Source organism: Anolis sagrei, chromosome 3, assembly GCF_037176765.1.
Source record: "Anolis sagrei isolate rAnoSag1 chromosome 3, rAnoSag1.mat, whole genome shotgun sequence".
In the NCBI taxonomy this organism is placed as follows: domain Eukaryota; kingdom Metazoa; phylum Chordata; class Lepidosauria; order Squamata; family Dactyloidae; genus Anolis; species Anolis sagrei.
In genome coordinates, this window is record NC_090023.1 from 10,606,521 (window position 1) to 10,629,868 (window position 23,348).

At 43.5% G+C, this 23,348-nt stretch overlaps 1 protein-coding gene across 12 annotated transcripts in view; it reads right to left on the reverse strand.

Annotated features, from left to right (window-relative positions):
• TENM4 (teneurin transmembrane protein 4) overlaps positions 1-23,348 on the reverse strand; it is an 892,306-nt gene that overhangs the window by 71,723 nt on the left and 797,235 nt on the right. For 9 of the 12 annotated variants that reach the window (XM_067466483.1, XM_067466479.1, XM_067466478.1 and 6 more), the window contains 4 exons: positions 21,382-21,649; positions 16,233-16,376; positions 14,301-14,550; positions 4,168-4,188 (listed from right to left, as the gene is read on the reverse strand). In XM_067466483.1, coding sequence (XP_067322584.1) covers positions 4,168-4,188; positions 14,301-14,550; positions 16,233-16,376; positions 21,382-21,649 — 683 coding nt within the window. The remainder of the gene's footprint in view (positions 1-4,167; positions 4,189-14,300; positions 14,551-16,232; positions 16,377-21,381; positions 21,650-23,348) is intronic. The other 3 variants (XM_067466482.1, XM_067466480.1, XM_067466489.1) reach the window with 1 other exon arrangement.

Below are 23,348 nucleotides of genomic sequence, written 5' to 3' on the forward strand. Positions count from 1 at the left end.
CCCAATGACAGCAAACTGGCAGGGTATTATTTCATTTACTTGCCCGTCACTCAACTTGAGCAAGTGGCATCCACTTTGGTGGTGGCGGGGCGCCGGGGAAGGTGCCCTGTGGGAATCCACCATCCATTTTTATCAGGCCCCAGGGTTTGCTGCTGTCTTCGGTGAGGCGAGGCTGAATGTCACTCAGCTGCTGAGCTGCTCATAATCACCCGAGATGGGCTGGGGAGGCATTAATAACCACGGGCTGACATTCCCCAGCACCTTGTTTGCCGCAGGATGTTCAAAGCACTTTTAGGACTTGCTTCAAACTAGGTAAGAGAGTTGCCGGAGTGAAAACTGGAGAGGGCTCCTGCAACTTTAATGTCAGGGTCATCATCACTGGAGATCACTCATGTCTGAGTAGGATGGCTTTCCAAACATAGGGTCTTGGTGGTGGGTTCATAGGTCACTGTGGAGGCCTATTCTTGACCCACATGTTCTTCCACAGTGAGGGTATCAGTTTCCAGGTGGAGGGCAGTCCCGGTCAGGGATAGCTAGACATGCCATTCTCTTGACGGGTTTCTCTCCTTCTCCCTCCATTCGTGCTCTTCAAATTCGACAGCACTGCTGGTAGCAGCCGACCTCCAGTTATTTATTATTTACTTTACTTATATACCGCTGTTCTCAGCCCGAAGGCGACTCACAGCGGTTCACAACCAATAAGGACAGCAAAAAATTCAGTGCAACAGTGTAAAAATAGTTAACAACTTAACACATTACATAATTAATAAACAATTACTGCAATAACCGATCACTATCGTATCATCATCAAAAACATAATCCAGATTCGTCATCCATTGTTCCATTCCTATGTTTATTTACCAATCATTGCACTAATTATTCGAAGCCTGCACAAACAGCCAGGTCTTCACTTTTTTGCGGAATACCATTAGCGATGGTGCTAATCTAATGTCTGTGGGAAGGGTGTTCCACAGCCGAGGAGCCACCACCGGGAAGGCCCTATCTCTCATCCCCGCCAGCCGCGCCTGAGAAGCAGGCGGGATCGGGGGGGGGGGGCGTAATGCATTCAAGGTTAGTGCATTCAAGGGCCAGGGCTTCCCAGTTCTTAGTGTCTATGCCACAGTTTTAAGGTTGGCTTCAAGACCATCTTTAAATTTCTTTTCTTGTCCACCTGTTGGGGATTCCTCAGTTTCGGGAGAGGAAGGGGAGCAGGGAAGTGCTCAAGATTTGGAGGAAGAAGAAAAATCAGACGTTGAGGGTTTGAAAGTACCCATATTTCTAGAGAGATGAAAAGAGACAGAGCACAGAAGCTGTTCAGCCAGAATAGCTGCTAAAAACGCTGAGCTAATTGGGAGACGCCCTACCACCTCCTGCATGCGGAATTCAGGGCTATAAATCAGAGGCTGGAGTAGTCAACTTTCGCTGGTAACAACGGCCCTGATACTGCTGTTTTCACTACTATGGAATCTGCTTTGTGTCTGCTGCTAAGAACTTAGATCATCGTCTGTTGTCTGATGGCAGACTGGTGTTTCTTTTGAGAACCTTGTAAGAGACTTGAATTTGTGTCTGGATTAAGACTTCCTAGCTTTCTTTTGCTCTTTTCAATTGCATTTGCTTATCCTTTGTGTTCGCTGAAGTAAAGCATTTTTCTTTTACTGTCAATATTGTCTAAAGGCTATTTTTGAAGGGCAATTCGGGACACCACGAACCTTCCATTTTCCGTTCTTTAGTTGGGAGTAGAATAACTGCTTTGGGAGACAGTGATCGTGGCCAGTCCAGCGGATATGATGGCAGAGTATTATCACTTCAATGCTGGCTGTCTTTGCTTCTTCTTCCAGTACGCTGACGTTTGTCTGCCTGTCTTCCCAAGAGATTTGCAGGATTTTTTGGAGACAACACTGATGGAATAATTCCAGAAGTTGAGTGTGACATCTGTAGATGGTTATGTTTTGGAGGACATATAACAAGGTTGGAAGAACAATAGTTTTATAAACAAACATCTTGGTCGTCTGATCTTTAAATACTCTCTGCTTCATTTGGAAGAATACTGCACTCGCAGAGATCAGATGGTGTTGTATTTCAGTGTCGATGTTGATTTTTGTGGAGAGATGTTTGCCAAGGTAGCGGAAATGGTCAACATTTTCTAACATTATCTTAAGCTGCATTTCTGGCATTGTAGAAAGATTGGCGAGTGCTGTTTACTAAAAGAACACTTTGGTCTTCTCGATGTTCAATGAGAGGCCAAGCTTTTTGAATGCTTCTGCAAAGGTGTTTAGAGTGGCTTGTAGGTCTTCTTCTGAATGAGCACAGACCACATTATCATCAGCATATTGGAGTTCTATAAGAGACATTGTTGTGACTTTGCTTTTGGCTTTGAGTTTGCTGAGGTTATACAGCTTGCCATCTGTCCAATAGATGATTTCCACACTGATGGAAAGCTTCCATTAGGTATCATAGCGATGAATTATCATAGCAATGAAGTACCATAGCGATGAAGATGGAAAATAAGATTGAGACAGTAACACATCCCTGCTTGGCACCCAATTCCACCTTAAAATGTCACTTTGGGAGCCATTACTGTCCAAGACTGTTGCCATCACGTCATCATGGAGGAGTTGCAGGATGTTCACAAATTTGTCAGGACATCCAATTTTTTGCAGGATGGTCCAGAGAGCTCTTCGATTCACTTGTGAGGTCAATGAATGCCATGTACAGAGGTTGGTTTTGTTTGCTGCATTTTTCTTGGAGCTGTCGTGCAGTGAAGATCATGTCCACTGTTCCTCTGCAGAGGCTTGGGCAATGGCTCTATCAATATCAATGTCTGAATGGATATTGGGAATGACTGATGTGTTTCATCACCAATTTCACATCAGCCCCAATGCACATGGATTCAAATGTGCAAAGTTCATTGGTCACTTTCCTGGCTCCTACACTGAGCAACATCTTGACAATCCCTCACTGAATACAAAGATTGGGATACTGCACACTTCTATTATCCCCAGGTGTAAGTTTACTTACTTACTTACTTACTTAGGTGATCCCCCGTTGGACGAGTAAGATGGTCTTCTATTATGGGTTTCCTTGTGGGTCTGCATGTGGCTGTGGAGCCCTATTCTTGCTCTGCATCTTCTTCCGAAGTGTGGGCATTGGTTTCCAGGTGGAAGGCGGTCCCGGTCGGGGTTGGTTTGACGCGCCTTCCTCCTGGCATGTTTCTCTCTTTCACCCTCCACTCGTGCCTCCTCGAATTCTGCAGCACTGCTGGTCACAGCTGGCCTCCAGCTGGAGCGCTCAAGGGCCAGGGCTTCCCAGTTCTCAGTGTCTATGCCGGAGTTTTTTCTTTAAATCTCTTTTCCTGTCCACCAACATTCCGTTTTCCGTTCTTAAGTTCAGAGTAGAGCAACTGCTTTGGGAGACGGTGGTCGGGCATCCGGACAACATGGCCGGCCCAGCGGAGTGGATGTTGGAGGACCATCGCTTCAATGCTGGTGGTCTTTGCTTGTTTGTCTGCTTGTCTTCCCAGGAGATTTGTAGGATTTTCCGGAGGCAGCACTGAGGGAATCGTTCCAGGAGTTGCATGTGACGTCTGTAGACAGTCCACGTCTCACAGGCATATAGCAGGGTTGGGAGGACAATAGCTTTATAGACAAGCACCTTGGTCTCCCTACGGATGTCTGTTTACTTATGTAGCTGTAAGCCCTATATTGGATTCCAGCTAATGTATTTTAGGTCTTTCTAAATAGGACAAAATGAGCACACATGTCTCACAAAGAATCGCACGAACGCCTGCACTAAACACAAAATTCTGTGCTCTGGCAAATTGAAATTTTCCTTCCGACGAAATGCTTCATTAAGGGAAGACAGCCAGCTCCCCTGTGACAACTCAAATAAATGCACAAAATGCCACCGAAGTGCACAAAGCATCCCGCAAGGACAAGCCCTTAATTAAAACCACCTCTATCTTGATAGGTTGCAAGTATGTGGGGAAGGCTTGTAATTTTTGCAGCGCGCTAAGCAATTTTAGGTACTTTTTAAATAATCAAAGGGAAAAAAAAATAATCATCACGGATGGCTCAAGAGACCAGGCATTTTGTTAAAAGAGAGAGCATGCCGGAAAGACAAGGAGAGAGAGAGAGAGAGAGAGTGACAATTCTCCACTTGTTGGCTTACCTATGTCTGAAATCTTTATTTCTGACAGAAGAACAGGAGCGCAGAGGGAAGAGAAGAGGAAAGGAGGAGGGCCAGAGAGAAAAGGAGGAGGGAGAGAAAAAAAAGAGGGTTAGTGGGTGAACTCCAAGTATTATTAGAAGACAGAACACTTGACAGTAACAACTGCACTCAACAAGGCAATAATAAATAAAGATTTAGCAAGGAATGACACTGATACATTTCATAATGGAGATTACTTGTCAGTAAGCTGACTTGTACGCGGCTACCCATCAACAAGAAAGTAATTGCTTGGCAGCTTTTAGAGTTACCTGGGAAGTGCGGAGTGGTACAGCCGACACGGCATACGGTGTTCCACTTATTTCTGTTTCTTTTGGATGATATGCATCCCCTCCCCCATGCATTTATGGAGATGAAGGTGGGAAAGCAATTTAGCCCAGCTTTTGTTACTAAATTTAGGGGTGCCACCCCTCAATCCTAGCCTGGCTCTCTTGCCTTCACTTTGATTCTGGTGGTAGAACAAGAAGAACTTTATTTTTCTACCCCGCCTCCATCTCCCCAAAGGGACTCGGGCGGCTTACATGGGGCCCAAGCCCATGGCAGAATACAATTAAAAACAAAGCAAAAACAATTAAGACAGCATAAAACAGCGTAACAATAATAGCTAGCAACAACAATAACAGCAGACTAATTTTGGAGGAGGGGAGGAAGGACCACTACATGAACTACTTAAAGGATAAGTGGTTTAGTAAGGTAGATAACAATGTATAACGGCATAGGAAATATCATGGAAACAGAGTAAATTAACAGGATCAGTTAATATAATATACGACATCAGATTCAAGTCAATTCAAGTCATGATGCAGGTCATTTGTCATAGGAGTCATCAATCGAAAGCACGACGAAACATCCACGTCTTTAATTCCTTACGGAATGTGGCTAGGGAGGGTGCCAGCCTAATTTCTCTGGGGAGGGAGTTCCAGAGACGGGGGGCCAACACCAAGAATGCCTTCTCTCTCCTCCCCACCAGCCATGCCTGAGACGGGGGCGGGAGTGATAGAAGAGCATCCAACAGACCTCACTACCTCTGAGGATGCTTGCCAAAGAAGATCTTAAGGACAGCGTGGGCTCGTAAGGGAGGAGGCAGTCATGCAGATAGGCAGGTCCTGAACCGTTTAGAGCAGTGGTTCTCAACCTGGGGTCCCCAGATGTTTTTGGCCTACAACTCCCAGAAATCCCAGCCAATTTACCAGTTGTTAGGATATCTTGGAGTTGAAGGCCAAAAAGATCTGGGGACCCCAGGTTGAGAACCACTGGTTTAGAGCTTTATAGATTATAACCTGCACTTTGTATTGGGACCAGAAACTTATCGGTAGCCAGAGTTGACCGCTCTCTGTAACTTGCTCCAGTTAACAATCTGGCTGCCAATCTGATGAGTATAGATGGGTGAGTATAGATGATAACCTGCACTTTGTATTGGGACTGGAAACTTCGGTAGCCAGAGTTGACCGCTCTCTGTAACTTGCTCCAGTTAACAATCTGGCTGCCAATCTGATGAGTATAGATGGGTGAGTATAGATGATAACCTGCACTTTGTATTGGGACCGGAAACTTCGGTAGCCAGAGTTGACCGCTCTCTGTAACTTGCTCCAGTTAACAATCTGGCTGCTGATCTTTGCACCAGCTGTAGTTTCTGAACCGTCTTCAAGAGCAGCCCTACAGAGAGTGCATTACAGTAGTCTAATCTTGAGGCAACTAAGGCATGGACCACCATGGTTAGATCAGACTTCTCGAGGTATGGTTGCAGCTGGAGCACAAGTCTTAGTTGTGCAAAAGGTCCTCCTGGCCACCAGCAACACCTGAACATCAAGTGTCAGCGCTGAATCCAGGAGGGCCCCCAGACTACAGGGGCAACCCTCCTTAGCTAAGTGCATTAATTGAGGTTTGGATAGGTATTCGCTTTCTTCTCCCCTTCTACTATTAAAAGGAAAGTACCCCTCCCATTCTGAAGGAGATGTGCTTGTATATATTTGTGGGGCTTCCTTCATACTAACCATAGAAAACCCCTTCTGCTTCTCCTTCCCTTCCAAATCCCTCTGATTTTCCTCTCCTGCTTCTGTCAAAGTTGCTCCTTCTTCTCCAGAATGCAACCCTTTGATTTTGGGTTGGTGCCTCCCATCTTCCTGCTCCTTCTCTTCTCTGGAGCCCAATTAAATACTGTCATGAGATCATAGAATCATAAAATCACAGGATTGGAAGAGACCTCGCGGGACATCCAGTCCAACCCCATTCTGCCAAGAAGCAGGAAAATAGCATTCAAGGCACTCCTGACAGATGGCCATCCAGCCTCTGCTTAAAAGCCTCCAAAGAAGAAGCCTCCAACACACTCCGGGGCAGAGAGTTCAACTGCTGAACAGCTCTCACAGTTAGGAAGTTCTTTGTAATTCAGTTTAAAACTGGATTAAATTAGAAATTAGAAAGAATGAGAAAGAAAATTTGGAAAATTTTGGAAAATTTGGAAAACAGTGGCAGCTAGAATAGTATATGCTAGATATTGGAAAACCCCAGATATACCTCCTTTAGAAGAATGGGAAAAATATATTATAGATATGTTGATAATGGACAAAATAACTGTATTATTAAGACGAGAAATATCAGACAACTTCATTAATGAATGGCAACCAATGATTCAACACCAAACCCTTCCAGTATTTTCTGTTTGTCATGGGAGTCCTGTGTGCCAAGTTTGGTTCACTTCTGTTGTTGGTGAAGTTCAGAATGCTCTTTGATTTTAGGTGAACTATAAATCCAAACAACTACAACTTCCAAATGACAAAATCAATCCCACTCCCAACCCCATCAGTATTCAAATTTGGGCGTATAGGGTATTTGTGCCAAATTTGGTCCAATGAATGGAAATACATCTTGCATATCAGATATTTACATTATGATTTGCAACAGTAGCAAAATTACAGTTATGAAGTAGCAACGAAAATAATTTTATGGTTGGGGGTCACCACAACATGAGGAACTGCATTAAGGGGTCGTGGCATTAGGAAGGTTAAAAAACACTGCTTTAGTTGTACATTCTGGCAGACTAAATGGCAGAAGGGGCCAAACCAATGGGTAAGCGGCTTTCACATCATTTCCTGTACCCTTCTATGCCCCAATCATAGAATCATAGAATCATAGAATCAAAGAGTTGGAAGAGACCTCATGGGCCATCCAGTCCAACCCCCTGCCAAGAAGCAGGAGTATTGCATTCAAGTCACCCCTGACAAATGGCCATCCAGCCTCTGCTTAAAAGCTTCCAAAGAAGGAGCCTCCACCACACTCCGGGGCAGAGAGTTCCACTGCTGAACGGCTCTCACAGTCAGGAAGTTCTTCCTAATGTTCAGATGGAATCTCTTCTCTTGTAGTTTGAAGCCATTGTTCCGCGTCCTAGTCTCCAAGGAAGCAGAAAACAAGCTTGCTCCCTCCTCCCTGTGGCTTCCTCTCACATATTTATACATGGCTATCATATCTCCTCTCAGCCTTCTCTTCTTCAGGCTAAACATGCCCAGTTCCCTAAGCCGCTCCTCATAGGGCTTGTTCTCCAGACCCTCGATCATTTTAGTCGCCCTCCTCTGGACACATTCCAGCTTGTCAATATCTCTCTTGAATTGTGGTGCCCAGAATTGGACACCGTATTCCAGATGTGGTCTAACCAGAGCAGAATAGAGGGGTAGCATTACTTCCTTAGATCTAGACACTATGCTCCTATTGATGCAGGCCAAAATCCCATTGGCTTTTTTTGCCGCCACATCACATTGTTGGCTCATGTTTAACTTGTTGTCCACGAGGACTCCAAGATCTTTTTCACACGTACTGCTCTCGAGCCAGGCATTGTCCCCCATTCTGTATCTTTGCATTTCATTTTTTCTGCCAAAGTGGAGTATCTTGCATTTGTCACTGTTGAACTTCATTTTGTTAGTTTTGGCCCATCTCTCTAATCTGTCAAGATCGTTTTGAATCCTGCTCCTGTCCTCTGGACTATTGGCTATCCCTCCCAATTTGCAAACTTGATGATCATGCCTTCTAGCCCTTCATCTAAGTCTTAATAAAGATGTTGAACAGGACCGGGCCCAGGACGGAACCCTGCGGCACTCCGCTCGTCACTTCTTTCCAAGATGAAGAGGAAGCATGTGTGGCACTGATTTAGGACAGCTCACTTTCTCGATGTTAAGAGCCAAAATTGGGCTAAGGAAAAGGACAGAGAAGGAGACAGACTGGCTCGATGGGATCTGTGATGTGACTGGCATTCGTTTTTGTGATAAGACAAAAAACAGTTTGTTCCACTGGTCAGTGAGCTTCTATTTGATAGAAAGGGAGTTTAACAGCTGCAGAGTTGCGGGCAACAAACGTCGTTTCATGTTTCACTGTGCGAGACTTGCAAAGTGGCCACTGGAGAGAGCCAAACCAATGTTTAGGCTGCTTTCAGTATCCCTGGCCAAGAGTTACAAACCTTTCCCTGCTGCAATCTTTTTTGAAATCCCCGTTTTACAGCTGCCATTTCCTCTGGAAGGCAGACCCCCGCACTCCAATAAAGAAACCACACTGAATGGCATTCATCTCCAAGGGAATGTACTTTGCAAAAGGTGCAGATAAAAGCCGTCTGTGCCCCCCAAAGCCACCGTTTCCCTGGATGGCTGTTCGCCAAGGCCAGCCAGGCACAAAGCCTGTGGGCCTTTTATCGTCTCTTGATCACTGGAAGTTAAGCATAAAAGCAGCAGAAATGGCTGAGGCTGCTTTCACACTGGAGTGACTTTATAGTTTCTTTGTTGGCTGAACTACGGTTGCTCTATTCAGGGCAGAGGGAAGTGTATGTGTGTGTTTCTTATACTGATTGAGCTAATTGAGCCATCCAATGCTGCCATTGTCGACTTTGAGTGGCATGGCTTTTCAGGCTCACAGATGGAGGGTCTTACTCAGCCTTACCAACCTTACAATGCCAGAGGCTAAGCTCAAGTCCTTTGGCTTGCAAAGTATACAGTCAGTAGGCTTGTGCAATTCACCCAAAAGGCATCTCATTTCGGGTTCCATTTTCGGCTAACCCCTCATTCTGTTTACCCGAAAGTTACTTGAATTGGGTTTAGTTGTTGTTCATTCGTTCAGTCGTCTCCGACTCTTCGTGTTGGGTAGAGTCTTGCAATTTTCATTCAGCAAAGATTTGGCCCATTAGTTACAATGGGAAACTTTAAGGGCTCACTCCTCAGTCATTTTAAAGGCTAGCTGCATGAAGCCTACCTGAGTTTTAGACCTTATTTATAACTGCAGGCCTGCCAAGTTTCAGAACAAATCACCAATTTACTGATTTTTAAGAATTATTTTAAATTTTTATCATAACATTTTTTAAAAAATAAGACCAACCGCAAGAGAGAGAGTTCTAGAAATGGTAGTCACCAGTTGTGTCCATTCTTAGCCAATCACAACCAGGCCTTTTATTGGCTGAGAAACAGAAAGACAGAAAAACTTCAACTCCCATCATGCTCCAAGAGGAACTCAGAGACTTTTCAATGGCTGACCCATGCAAGTGCTACTGGGAAAGCAAGTTCCCAGCCGGCCTCTCTCTGGCGGAGCAATCTAGGAAACTTTTCCAAAAGAAATGGACACTTCACTGCCAGGAAGGAAGAAAAGACACTTTTCATCAAAAGTGTGTTATTTTTTTAAATAAAAATATCCCTTTAGCCAGATATAACCACAAATGCATCTTTCATAAACCCAGTTTATATGTACTATATGAATATGCCAACAAGAAAAATATATATGCTAATTTCCTTTTTTTTGAACCTTTTACTATTTATGTGCTTTGGTCAGAGTTGTCATTATTTCCCAGTTACAGTGACACTCCCAATCACATGCATGTACCACAAAGCATGTACTGCTTTTTCCCATACTGCTTTTGTTTTTAAAATAGTTACTACCACAAGGTTGTTTTAGTTTTTTTGGGGGGCTATATGGCCATGTTCTAGAGGCATTCTCTCCTGACCTTTCTACTACAATTATGGGTGGCATGATTTTATATGGAATGTAATTGTTTTTAATAGGGCTGGGCAACCATGGAAAAATTTGTTTCTAAACTCAATTCGTTTTTTCGGGTTTTTTGCGTTTCGATATTTAAAAGAATTCCGAATTTTTTCTTTCAAAAAGTTCGATATTTACGAAATTTCGTAAAATTACGAAACAATACGAAACGAATACGAATCGATTCGTTAATGGCGGACGCGACCGCGCAATATGCTAAAAAACCTCCATATGGGACAGGGGGAACTTTTGAAGCTTCCCTCTCCCTCTGTTGTTGACTGTTGGTGTGATATTTATATTTTGTTTTCACTGATTAAACAAACAACAACTATAAAACTTGCCCCAGACATGCGGAAATAATAACGAAACGATTTCGAAACGAATACGAAACGAATACGAAGCAATTACGAAACGAATTGAAAAATTCGTTTCGTTTTTTAGATGCTCCTGAATGGTTCAATATTGCTTCATTATATAAAAAAAAAATAACTAATTTTTAACGAATTACGAAATTACGAAACGAAACCGCCCAGCCCTAGTTTTTAAATGTTTTAAATGCTTAATATGTATTAATTGTAATGTTACTGGAATTGTATGTGTTTTAAGGCATTGAATAATTGCCTATATGTAAGTCATCTTGAGTCCCCTTCAGGGTAGAGAAAAGTGGGGTATAAATAGGTAAATAAATAAATAAATAATTTAAGCAAATATTTATTTATTTATTTATTTATTTATTGACAGTATTTATATTCCACCCTTCTCACCCTGCAGGGGACTCAGGGCGGATTACAATGTACACATATATGGCAAACATTCAATGCCAAAGACACACAACAGATATAGACAAACAGTCAGAGGCTATTTAACTTTTTCTGGCCGCCAGGGGAGCTGTCGCTTTCATCATCCATCTGCGACACTGCTGAAGTACTTCCACATTCCCCGCATGCTTTTGCTGGAGTGCTTTGCTGGAGTCTTTTTTATGGCCTCATAAATTTTGTTAAATTAGCCTTCCCACACATAGGTGGTACCTAATTTTCCTACTTGAGAGATGCAACTATCTTTCGGGTTTGCAAAGGTCGACAACAAGCTACACAATTGATCGGAAGCTCACTCTGATCTGGGCTGGCTTTGAACTCATGACCTTGCGGTCAGAAGTGATCTTAATGCAGCAGACACTCATACAGCTGTGCCACAGTCCCGGTGCATATTTTGGTATTATATCAACAATATTGTGGTCTGGTCCAGGGCAAGAGGAGTTCCATGGGATGACACCATGAGTTAACAACACTGCAGAATAGTATATTTCTGGCTGCAAAATTAAACCTGGATATTCAGTAAACTGGGTTGTTGTAGGTTTTTTGAGCTATATGGCCATATTCTAGAAGCATTTTCTCCTGACGTTTCACCTGCCTCAAAGGATCCTCAGAGGATGCCCGCCACAGATGTAGGTGAAACATCAGAAGAGAATGCTTCTAGAACATGGCCATATAGCCTGAAAAACCTACAACAACCCATTGATTCTGGCCATGAAAGCCTTCAACAATATATTCCCTGAACTGATTTATGACATTTTTCCACAGAGTGAAAGTTTCCCGTTTCTTCTATTTTACTTCTTTTCTACAAGGAGTCACTGAGACAGTTGGGAAGAGTGCAACTTCAGGAATAGTTTGGAGAGATAAATCATAGTGCCCTAGTTATGAATGACCCTCTAATGTCCTGGATACCTTCTATATATTGTTATTAGTCCAAGATTAGATCTTTCCTGAGGGTTGCCTGTTAATTTTCAGCATATACGGAAGATAAACCACAAAGGATATATTTAACTGATTAGACCCATGCCTTCTCCTAGCTTCACTTCAAGGAAGGGCCAAATGTGGTCGCAAGAAAGTCCTCCAGGGCTATTTTGTAATCACTGTCCTTGCCAGAGTCCTTGGATTGTCCTCTTTCTGGCTTAAAAAGAAAGATTTACGTCTTTTGAAAGCTTCCAGGAGCAGCAATTCACAATTTAAACAGGTTGCCAGGTCTTCCTACACTCCTGCTGGGCTATGATCTTCCCTTGAGGCTCAATTGGCAAAAACATTACAATCAATTCTCCACTTTTTTGGGTTCAACCTTTGCAGATTTTATTATCCATGGCGTTTATTAATGTGTCCTTTCAAGACGTTGTCGAAGGCTCTCATGGCTGGAATCACAGGTCTGCTGTGAGTTTTCTAGGCTATATGGCCATGTTCCAGAAGCATTCTCTCCTGATGTTTCACCCACATCGATGGAAGGCATCCTCAGAGGCTGTGAGGTTCTTTCAAGACATTTCTAAATCTTCTGGTGCAACTCTGCAACAAACTTCTGCTGAAGTTGTCAATCGAGTTGTGGTGAAGAATCTAGACATCCCTAGCATGAATACTTTCCAAACCATTAGTAGATCATCCAGTGCAATCATAAGTGCAACTTGCAGCATATGTTTGTCAAAGAGTCACACTAGAAGACCCAAAAATTCATAGAGGTGTCTTCCCAGGGAAAAAGTAGCAGGGTTTTTGACTGTGGTGAATGTGGAGGACTGGTTGTAATATCATTTCAGCAGTACATCAAAACTCATGATTTTTCTAACTGTGTCTAACTGATTTTGCACAGGCTACACATTCAGACTGGTTTCATAATCTTAAATTCTTTTAAGCAGTTTCAAATTGTCTAATTTTTAATTGATAGATTATTTATATTCTGTACTGTTATTGTTTTGTCGAAAGCTTTCATGGCCAGAATCACTGGGTTGTTGTAGGTTTTTCCGGGCTATATGGCCATGGTCTAGAGGCATTTTCTCCTGACGTTTCGCCTGCATCTATGGCAAGCGTCCTCAGAGGTAGTGAGGTCTGTTGGAACTAGGAAAAAGGGTTTATATATCTGTGGAATGACCAGGGTGGGACAAAGGACTCTTGTCTGCTGGAGCTAGGTGTGAATGTTTCAACTGACCACCTTGATAAGCATTTAATGGCTTGGAAGTGCCTGGGGGAATCTTTCTTTGAGAGGTGATTTAATGTGCCTGATTGTTTACTCCCTGTTGTTTGCTGTTGTAATTTTTGAGTTTTTTTTAATAGTGGTAGCCAGATTTTGTTCATTTTCATGGTTTCTTCCTTTCTGTTGAAATTATTATTGTTGTTATGTATTGTTCTGCAATCCCTCTCCCATATCCTCCCGTAACATATCTCCCTCACTAGTGGGACACAGTGAGGGCCCCATCCAACAGAACTCAATTATTGGGCAGGAATATATTATATTACACACACACACACACATATAGTAAAGGTAAAGGTTTTCCCCTGACATTAAATCCAGTTGTGTCCGACTCTGGGGGTTGTTGCTCATCTCCATTTCTAAGCCGAAGAGCCAGCATTGTCCGTAGACACCTCCAAGGTCATGTGGCCAGCATGACTGCATGGAGCACTGTTACCTTCCCACCGGAGCGGTACCTATTGATCTACTCACATCTGCATGTTTTCAAATTGCTAGGTTGGCAGAAGCTGGGGCTAACAGTGGGAGCTCATCTCACTACTTGGATTCAAACCACCAACGTTTTGGTCAGCAAATTCGACAGGCTCCATATATATATATGTATGTGTGTGTGTGTGTGTGTGCTGACATTAAGTCCAGTCGCGTCCAACTCTGGGGGTTGTTGCTCATCTCCATTTCTAAGCCGAAGAGCCAGCGTTGTCCGTAGACACCTTCAAGGTCATGTGGCTGGCATGACTGCATGGAGCACCATTACCTTCCCACCGAGCGGTACCTATTGATCTACTCACATTTACATATTTTTAGAAGTGCTAGGTTGGCAGAAGCTGGGGCTAACAGTGGGAGCTCACCTCGCTACTTGGATTCAAACCACCAACTTTTTGGTCAGCAAATTCGACAGCTCGGTGGTTTAACCCACTGTGCTACCAGTGGGCTCCATATATATGTGTGTGTGTACACACACACACACACACACAGAGAGAGAGAGAAAGGGGGGCACTCCTTTAAGTACTATGGATCTATACAGGTGTAATTTTAAAAGATCCTAGATTTCACAGAGCAGCCTGGCACACCTTAATTCCAGTATGTTGGTGACATTTCCAGAAGGGAAGATTCTTCTGATGTAGTTGAAGTCTCCAACGTAAATGCTTCCATCCGATCCACAGGTCAGGGCGACAGGAGCCAGGAGCTTGTTGCCATCCGCAAGGCCATTGCAACTTGGGCAGGAGATGCTTCTCCTCCGTCCGTTTCCCATTATACTCCCTATAACCGGCGGCTGCTGAGAGATGAACTGGTTTTCCCCATTCCCTTTATGCAGGATGCCTGGAGAGCAAGAAAAGGAGAATAAATAAAGAAATAGGGGCCGTTTCAGTTTGGGGGCAATTCTGAGGGCTCAGGAGCCCCCCAGGGGCCACACAAATGTCACAAAAGCCATTCCATCCAAGCAAACAAACATAAAAATTAAAGAAAGTGGATGTGAAGAGACAGGGTGATGGATGTGTGACGTGCCCACTTTCCCTAAAGGCAGAAGTGGATGGGTGACAGCTAAAAAGTTTCAAGTTTTGGAATATTTTGGATGTCTGGATAAGAGAGACCCAACTTGTAATAATATTTAACTTTATTCTCTATAATGTTTATGTATGCATATATGAATCTTGTCCCGGCATTGAATGTTTGCCGTATATATGCTGTGCTCCGCCCTTAGTCCCCTTTGGGATGAGAAGAGCGGAATATAAATGTTTTAAATACATAACAAATAAATAAATAAATAAAATTCAGTTTAACTGCCCCGAACTGGATTATATGAGTTTACACTGGCCATATGATGCAGTTTCAAACTGCATTATGGCAGGGTAGATGGAGTCATATAGATGGATACACTTGGTACTTTGTTAAGTGTTGTGCAGGTACAGCTGTACCAGGAGCTCCAATTTTGTTTGCTTTGCATTGAATGTTTGTTGTAGTCCTAAGTTTCAGGGACTCTGCAGATAGGTGGCTTCTTCTGTCAATTATAGTTAGGTTCCCTGGTCCCGCCCCCTTTTTTGGGTTTTGGAGGGAATAGGACCCAGTTTGGGTTCAGTCCACACAGAGAAGCTTTTCATGCAGGACATCATACCAAGAGCTCCTGTAGAAAGCTTCGTCTTCTACGGCTTGGCCGGGGAGATATACAGCCTACAGCTTGGCCGGGGTTATACAGCCCACAGCTTGGCCGAGGATCATACAGCCTTACAGCTCCTTTGTGGAGGGACTTCAGTCAACCATCACTGAAACCTGAACTCCTTTTCCCCTGGAGGTCTACAAAGCTCTGCTTGGTAAGGGTCACTCGCGGAAACCAGAAGCAGTTGGTACCAGGTGTAGGGGCTCCACGCCATCAGAGGCAAAGACAGACTGCCCAGATTAGAAGTTAAGGATTTCCCAATTAGTTACAGTTATGAAGATAGTGCCTGTTCCCTGTGGACAAGACTGAGAGAAAGCCAGTTAAGAAAGCCTTAAAGTACCTGTTTGTTTTCATTAATAAAGAACTTTGTTGAACCTTTAAGCAATCTAAAGACTCTGTTTAAGGAAATCCAAAGGCCTTTAATCTGAGGCAGCCCTGGCGTCCCCGTTGGGCACACAGAATTTATGTCCTGTCTACAGTCTTATGCACAGGCCCAGCGTGCGACAGCACAAGTGTGCTTCCAAAGCCATTCAAAGATGGTGGTATTGAGAACAGGCTCTGCCAAAAATAAATGCTTGCAGTAGATTCTGAGTGGGCGATTTATCTCCAGCTTTGTAGATTCACATTTCTTTTAAAAAAATGTTGGCACAATATGTAGGTTACAATAAATAATTTGTTAGCAATCGACGTGCACGGGTGTGCTTTCCCCTCCCATTTGGGTTGAATTATTAATGGCGGAAGAGCTCCTATGCATTGTGCAACTGTGTCAGACTCGCTCTATTTTTTGCTATTACAAACCAGGAGGAAAGAGAAAGTGGGAAGAAGCCGTTACAGAAAGCTGACGCACCACTCTGGATGTTGAGAGCATGGTGCTTGTCCAAAGACCACCCTCCAAGTTTGGACGCGTCGATTTCGTAACCCTGAAGCACCGCAGTCCGCTTCTCCCACAGGATCAAGTCAGGACAGGATTCGTATTCGTAGCCCACTGAAACTGGGAGCGACGGGAAGCGCAAATGGGAAAGAAGAGAAAAGAAAACGGCAACTTAATCACACCAGAATTGCACACTCAGCACAAGCGGGGACTTATAATTGGGTGCCTAGTTTGGGCAGAAGGGCATTTCTGCAGGCCAGAACCGATCCTTATTTGAAACACTCTCACGTCCATACAGAGCCTTCCTCTTTAAAGGCTACTGTGCATTTAAAAAAAGGTCAGTGCGGTAATAGATGTTGAACAAATGTGCTAATTATTTAAAAATTGCTGGATCAGGGACATGTTTATTAGCCCTGGAATGTTCAAGGTCTTTCACTTTGCATTTTGCTCCCTGATGCAATTTTTCTTTTCCTGGCCAGAGAGGTCCACTGAAGCAGGACAGAAAGGGGCAGGTCCAAATTAAGGATGTAATTCTTCACTGGTTTTATTCTTTCAGGAAGCAACAAGCAATTTAGCAATTGCCTTCCTGCTGCGAAAGGTTTTGAAAACTGCACTTTTTGAAGAGTGTTGGAGACAAGGTCCTGAACTGGGAAGACTTTCATGAACGCAAGAGCTTCCTGACTCTAGAGAACCAATTTCTTTGACCAATTATTGAATATTTAAAGCATTCTTGAATATATCCATCCCTTAAACAGTGTGTTTCCTGTACCTCAAGGCATTTTCCATCTTTTCCTATACCTTTAGGTGTTTCAATGGTATGATTCAGTCGGGAGTTGACAGTATACTCATGTTGGCGGATTTAATGATGCCTAGAGAGAGGTCATCTCTAGGCATTTCCTAGGTCCTGTAGTGTCAATCCATGTTGTTTTTCTACTGAATCCCACTGGAGCATTGCAACGCACCCAAACACCTAGGAGTCACTCTGGACCATGCTCTTACCTACAAGAAGCACTGCCTGAACAGCAAGCAAAAAGTGGGTGCTAGAAGCAATATTATATGAAAGCTGACTGGCACAACCTGGGGGTCACAACCAGACACAGTGAAGACATCTGCCCTTGCGCTATGCTACTCTGCTGCTGAGTACGCATGCCCAGTGTGGAACACATCTCACCACACTAAAACAGTGGATGTGGCTCTTAATGAGACATGCCGCATTATCACGGGGTGTCTGCGCCCTACACCACTGGAGAAATTACACTGCTTAGCTGGTATTGCACCACCTGACATCTGCCGGGAAGTAGCAGCCAATAGTGAAAGGACCAAGGCAGAGACATCTCCAGCTCATCCCCTGTTTGGGTATCAGCCAGCACGTCAATGACTTAAATCTAGAAATAGTTTTCTAAGATCTGCGGAGACACTCACTGGAACACCTCAGCAAGTGAGAGTCCAAAAGTGGCAGGCTCAAACCCAGAACCTCAACTAATGGCTGATACCAAATGAGAGACTCCCCTTGGGCACACAGAAGACTGGGTGACTTGGAAGGCACTGAACAGACTGCGCTCTGGCACCACGAGATGCAGAGCCAACCTCAAGAAATGGGGCCACAAAGTGGAATCCACGACATGCGAGTGCGGAGAAGAGCAAACCACTGACCACCTGCTGCAATGCACCCTGAGCCCTGCCACATACACAATGGAGGACCTTCTTGCAGCAACACCAGAAGCACTCCAAGTGGCCAGATACTGGTCAAAGGACATTTAATCAACTACCAAACTTGCAAATTTTGTATTTTGTCTGTTTGTTTGTTTTGTTCTGTTAGAAATGTAATACAATTGACTGTTTGCCCTGACACGACAAATAAATAAATTGGCTTATGCAACAGGGTTCACTATTACCCTGGTTTTGCATAAAGTAAAGGTAAAATTTTCCCTTGACATTAAGTCTAGTCATGTCTGACTCCGGGGGGGGGGGGGGGGGGGGGGTAGTGGAGATGCTTATCTCCTTTTTAAGCAGAACAGCCGGCATTGTCCACAGATGTACCTACTGATCTACTTGCATATTGGAGGATTTAATTATGCCTCGAGAGGGGTCATCTCTAGGCATTTCCTAGGTCCTGTAGTGTCAATCCCTGATGTTTTTCTACTGATATGATTGGCTTATGTAACAGGGTTCACTATTACCCTGGTTTTGCATAAAGTAAAGGTAAACATTTCCCCTTGACATTAAGTCTAGTCATGTCTGACTCTGGGGGGTGATGCTCATCTCCCTTTCTAAACAGAAGAACCTGCATTGTCCATAGATGCCTCCAAGGTCATGTGGCCAGAGTTAGTGCAAGGAGAGGCATTACCTTCCCGCCAAAGTTGTACCTACTGATCTACTCATGCTGGAGGATTTAATTATGCCTAGAGAGGGGTTATCTCTAGGCATTTCCTAGATCCTGTGGCATGCTTCTACTGATATGATTGGCTTATGCAACAGGGTTCACTATTACCCTGGTTTTGCATAAAGTAAAGGTTAAGTTTTCCCCTTAACATTAAGTCTAGTCATGTCCGACTCTGGGGGTGGGGGGTGATGCTCATCTCCCTTTCTAAGCAAAAGAGCCGGTATTGTCTGTAGACACCTCCAAGGTCATGTGGCCAGAATGACTGCATGGAGAGCCTTTACCTTCCTGTCGAAGTGGTACCTATTTATCTACTCACATTTGCATGTTTTCGAACTGCTAAATTGGCAGAATCTGGGGCTAACAGCGGGAATCATAGTATCATAGAATCAAAGAGTTGGAAGAGACCTCATGGGCCATCCAGTCCAACCCCCTGCCAAGAAGCAGGAACACTGCATTCAAATCACCCCTGACAGATGGCCATCCAGCCTCTGTTTAAAAGCTTCCAAAGAAGGAGCCTCCACCACATTCCCCAGATTTGAACCACAGACCTTTTGGTCAGCAAGTTTGGTAGCTCAGCGGTTTAGCCCGCTGTGTCACTGGGTTTTGCATACCCATGTGAAGTCCTGGAACACGTCATTAAGGGGATATACTGTACTCCAACGGTGGTTAATCCAAACTCCTCTTGATGCACAAATCCATAGCTAGAAAAACCCTGATAAATGGCCAACAATATCTGAGTTAACCTGTCCACTGTATTCCAGAAGATGACTGGACATGCAAAAAAGGGAGCTTTCTCAGTCATTTTGAATAGGCAGGAAAACTCACGTAAGAGGACATGGGGCAGATCTACAAGGAACATATCTCAGGGGTGATGTAGCATGCTGAATGTGATATTAGACCTGGCTATGGTCCAAACAGGGACTCCTCAAACCACCCTAACTGTGTCCCCCACCTTCCTGTCTAGTTGTGGCATGGGTCCTACCTATCCGTTGATGTCTGCCTCATGTGGTGTTTGTTGCGGTAAGTCATAGCAGGACCGTGTGTGTGTGTGTGTGTGTGTGTGTGTGTTGAAGAAAAATCTTATGGTGTTGACTACATTCCCAGGTGTCATGTACAGCTGGGAATGTAGGTCAACCAGCAAACTTGGGTCATATCCAATGGGGTATATCTGTATGGGGTTTTTTTTAGAATACAGGATGGGTGTGGATGGTGGAGAGCTTTTTCTCTGAGCAGATTTATGCTCAAAGGCTTTGCTCTGGGGAGCAGCATGGAGAAGCTACTCTGAAGGAGGCTGTGGTGGAATAGCTATTTACTCAAGGTTTATTTTTTGCTCTCTCATTTGATATATAAGATGAAGATGCCTTACTTACAAAGACTATGTAAGTTTCTTGCACTGTTTGATTTTTGTATGCAACACTGCATGTTTATGTTTCATCTCTGCTGAGTAAAGATTTTTCTGTTCATTTTTATTCTAATCTGTGAGTCTTTTTGCATTTGGACTTTGGGTGCAACAATGTTTGCCTGATACAGCACTGATCCATATGTACCACAATTTAAGTGGTCAATGTAAATAGGGTCATCTTCCTTTAGACAAGTACTACTCAAAGTGGGATCCCCCCCCCAACCAGTCTGAAAGCCATTGGCTGTCAATTCCAGGCAAGTTATCAGGAAACAATTGTAGCCAAAGGGCACTGTAGAGATGTGTTTATTATAAAGTGTTATTTATAATGTGTTTAAACTGTATTTATAATGTTTATTATAAAGTGTTATCTATAATGTGTTTGAATCTGTATTTATGTATTACATTTGTTGCCAGGGCCTAGCTGAGAGAGATAGGTTGCCATGGTAACAAAGCCTCAGAGGAGGTGGGCGGAGTTTAAGGAATAAAAGGTTTGAAAGCGTCAGTTAATATTCAGTCAGGAGGAAGAGACCCTGAGGAGAAGAGCAGAGCCAGTTAAGGGCTCTGGGAAATAGCAGAGTCAAGAAAGGACTCTGGGAAAAGTAGTTTAGTCCGGTGGATGAGACCCGGGGAAGAGGTTCAGAGTCAATTAGGGCTCTGGGTTGTGAAGCTGTGAGAATTCAGTAGTTCTTAGAATTTGTGAATATTTCTTCAGCAAGAGAGCTGAAGGTGCTACCTTGTTAGATTGCTTAGGTTAAAAGAATCTAACAGAGGGGGTTTTAAGGATCGCCAGTAAGGAAAGACTGGTGATCAGTGGTTTGTTCCAAGTATAGGGCAAACAGTGTGGACATTCACAATAGGGAACTCTGAAGTAGTATAAGCACTTCACTAAAGAAGGAGTTTGTAGAATTGTAACATCAGAAGCCTGAATGTATCTCAAACCAGCCATTTTGTAACATCAAGCCTTGTGCCAAGTTCAAATTCTCAAAACTGTAACAATTACGTTCTGTTAACAATAAAACTTATTCTCTTTGTATTTCAAACCTGCCTCCTCCATTGCTTTTATGCTTGGTGCATTCCACACTACCAAAGTCACCTCACAACACAACTAAAGATAAACAGAGACATAAACCAGCGTCTCTAAACATATTGGTGGCAGTTTAATTGATATCTAAAAGAAGGTTCCTCACGGAATATTAGTGGCATTAAAGAAGATTAATACTTCCTCACAGGCACAATTACAGTGCTAGTCCATGGCGCACTGGGAAAAAAATCTATTACTGGTTCCCCTACATCAGGTAGCCTGAAAAACACTGCTTTATGAGATCCAGGAGACATCTTACCAAAGACTTCAGACAATCCATACACCTTCTGATTGTAGACATCAGTCTTGTCCCACACAAAGTAGTAGGAGAGGTCTGGAGCTGCAGCAAACCATTTCCTGAAAAGACGTCCTTCAACAGCAACCATGAGGTGGACCTTCATCAGGTTGAACGGTATGGTGGGATGGGTTAGGCTGATCCTTAAGACTGATCTATAGCCGGCCGTACGGCTGCTCAGGTAACTCAACTTGATTTTACTGCCGGAAATTTTGATCTCTTCTTGGAGGGCCTGCAAAATACCATAACCACGGAGAAAGAAGTGCTATTAAACAACTTGTTACTCAAGCTGCAAATATCCCACCAGAGTTGCTGTTAATGAGCTGATGATATCTGATCTTGTTTTTCAAATAATGGCATGGCTAGGTACTATTTTTACACATCCACATAAAATACATGCAACTAAGAATAAACAATTTATAGCATTTTATTTGAGAACACAGAAGTGCTGGACCACTCTCACAACCACCATGTCAGACTACACAGAGAAGCCATTGAAATCCACAAGCATGTGGACAATTTCAACGGAAAGGAGGAAACCATGAAAAACTCTAAAATTACAACAGCAAAACAGCAGAGAGGAAACAACCAGGCACATCTTAACACCTCTCAACAAGAGATTTTCCCAGGCTCAGCCAGGCCTTCAAATGCTAATGAAGGTGGTCAGTTGAAACATTCACACCTAGCTCCAGCAGAAAAGAGCTCTTTGCCCCACCCCAGCCATTCCACAGATATATAAACCCATTGTCCTGATTCCAGCAGACCTCACTACCTCTGAGGATGCTTGCCATAGATGCAGGCGAAACGTCCTTGTTTGTTTCCTCTCTGTTGTGGTGCTGTTGTAATTTTGTGTAAGCCATTGAAATACACAAGCATGTGGACAATTTCAACGGAAAGGAGGAAACCATGAAAATGAACAAAATCTGGCTACCAGTATTAAAAAAAACTCTAAAATTACAACAGCACAACAACAGAGAGGAAACAAACAAGGACATCTAATTACCTCTCAACAAAAGTTTGCTCTAGGCACTGTCAGGCTATCAAATGCTAATCAAGGTGGTCAGTTGAAACATTCACACCTAGCTCCAGCAGACAAGAGTCCTTTGTCCCACCCTGGTCATTCCACAGATATATCAACCCTTTTTCCTAGTTCCAACAGACCTCACTACCTCTGAGGATGCTTGCCATAGATGCAGGCGAAACGTCAGGAGAGAATGTCTCTAGACCATGGCCATATAGCCCGAAAAGCCCTACAACAACCCAGTAATTCCGGCCATGAAAGCCTTCGACAATAAATTGTATTTTGTCTTAAACTCACCTTTTTATCAATGGTAAGATACCTGTAAAAAGATGCTTTGAATTACGTGGCCCATTTAAAACTTGTGTACGAGCCAAAATATTTTGTGGAAGAAAAAATGTACTAGCCACGATCCATGACAGCTGCTGCAAACCTGATAGATCAGGAACGCTTAAGTGCCATTTGCTTGCTTTCATACATATTTACCGATTCTAATGCAGCTTTGTCAATTTACATAGTTTGACAGATGTGAGAGTGAAAAGCAACAAAATGGGGAAAAATAACAACAGGGATTTAAAAAAAAGTATTGTACAAGCTCAGCTAATAGGCATGCTGGGAGGTGACACAGACTACTACAAGCTGAGCAGTGTTGGAGCAAGCGGAGTAGCCTTTTAATGCATTCTTCTTCGCAGGGAGAGAATCAGGCAAAAAATAGCTCCAGAGGAAAGAAGGGTTTCTCCTTTTTTGGCACTGATTAGCCCGGTGCCAGGCTAGGAAATTATTGCTTCTCCCCACTGTGGCCGAACTTGATTGACTGGCTGTTGTTTTGCAAGAAAGGTCAAACATCGGAGGAAACAAGCGTGATGGAAGGCTTTGGGGAGGCTTTAGCATAATATGATTGTAAAAGAATAAT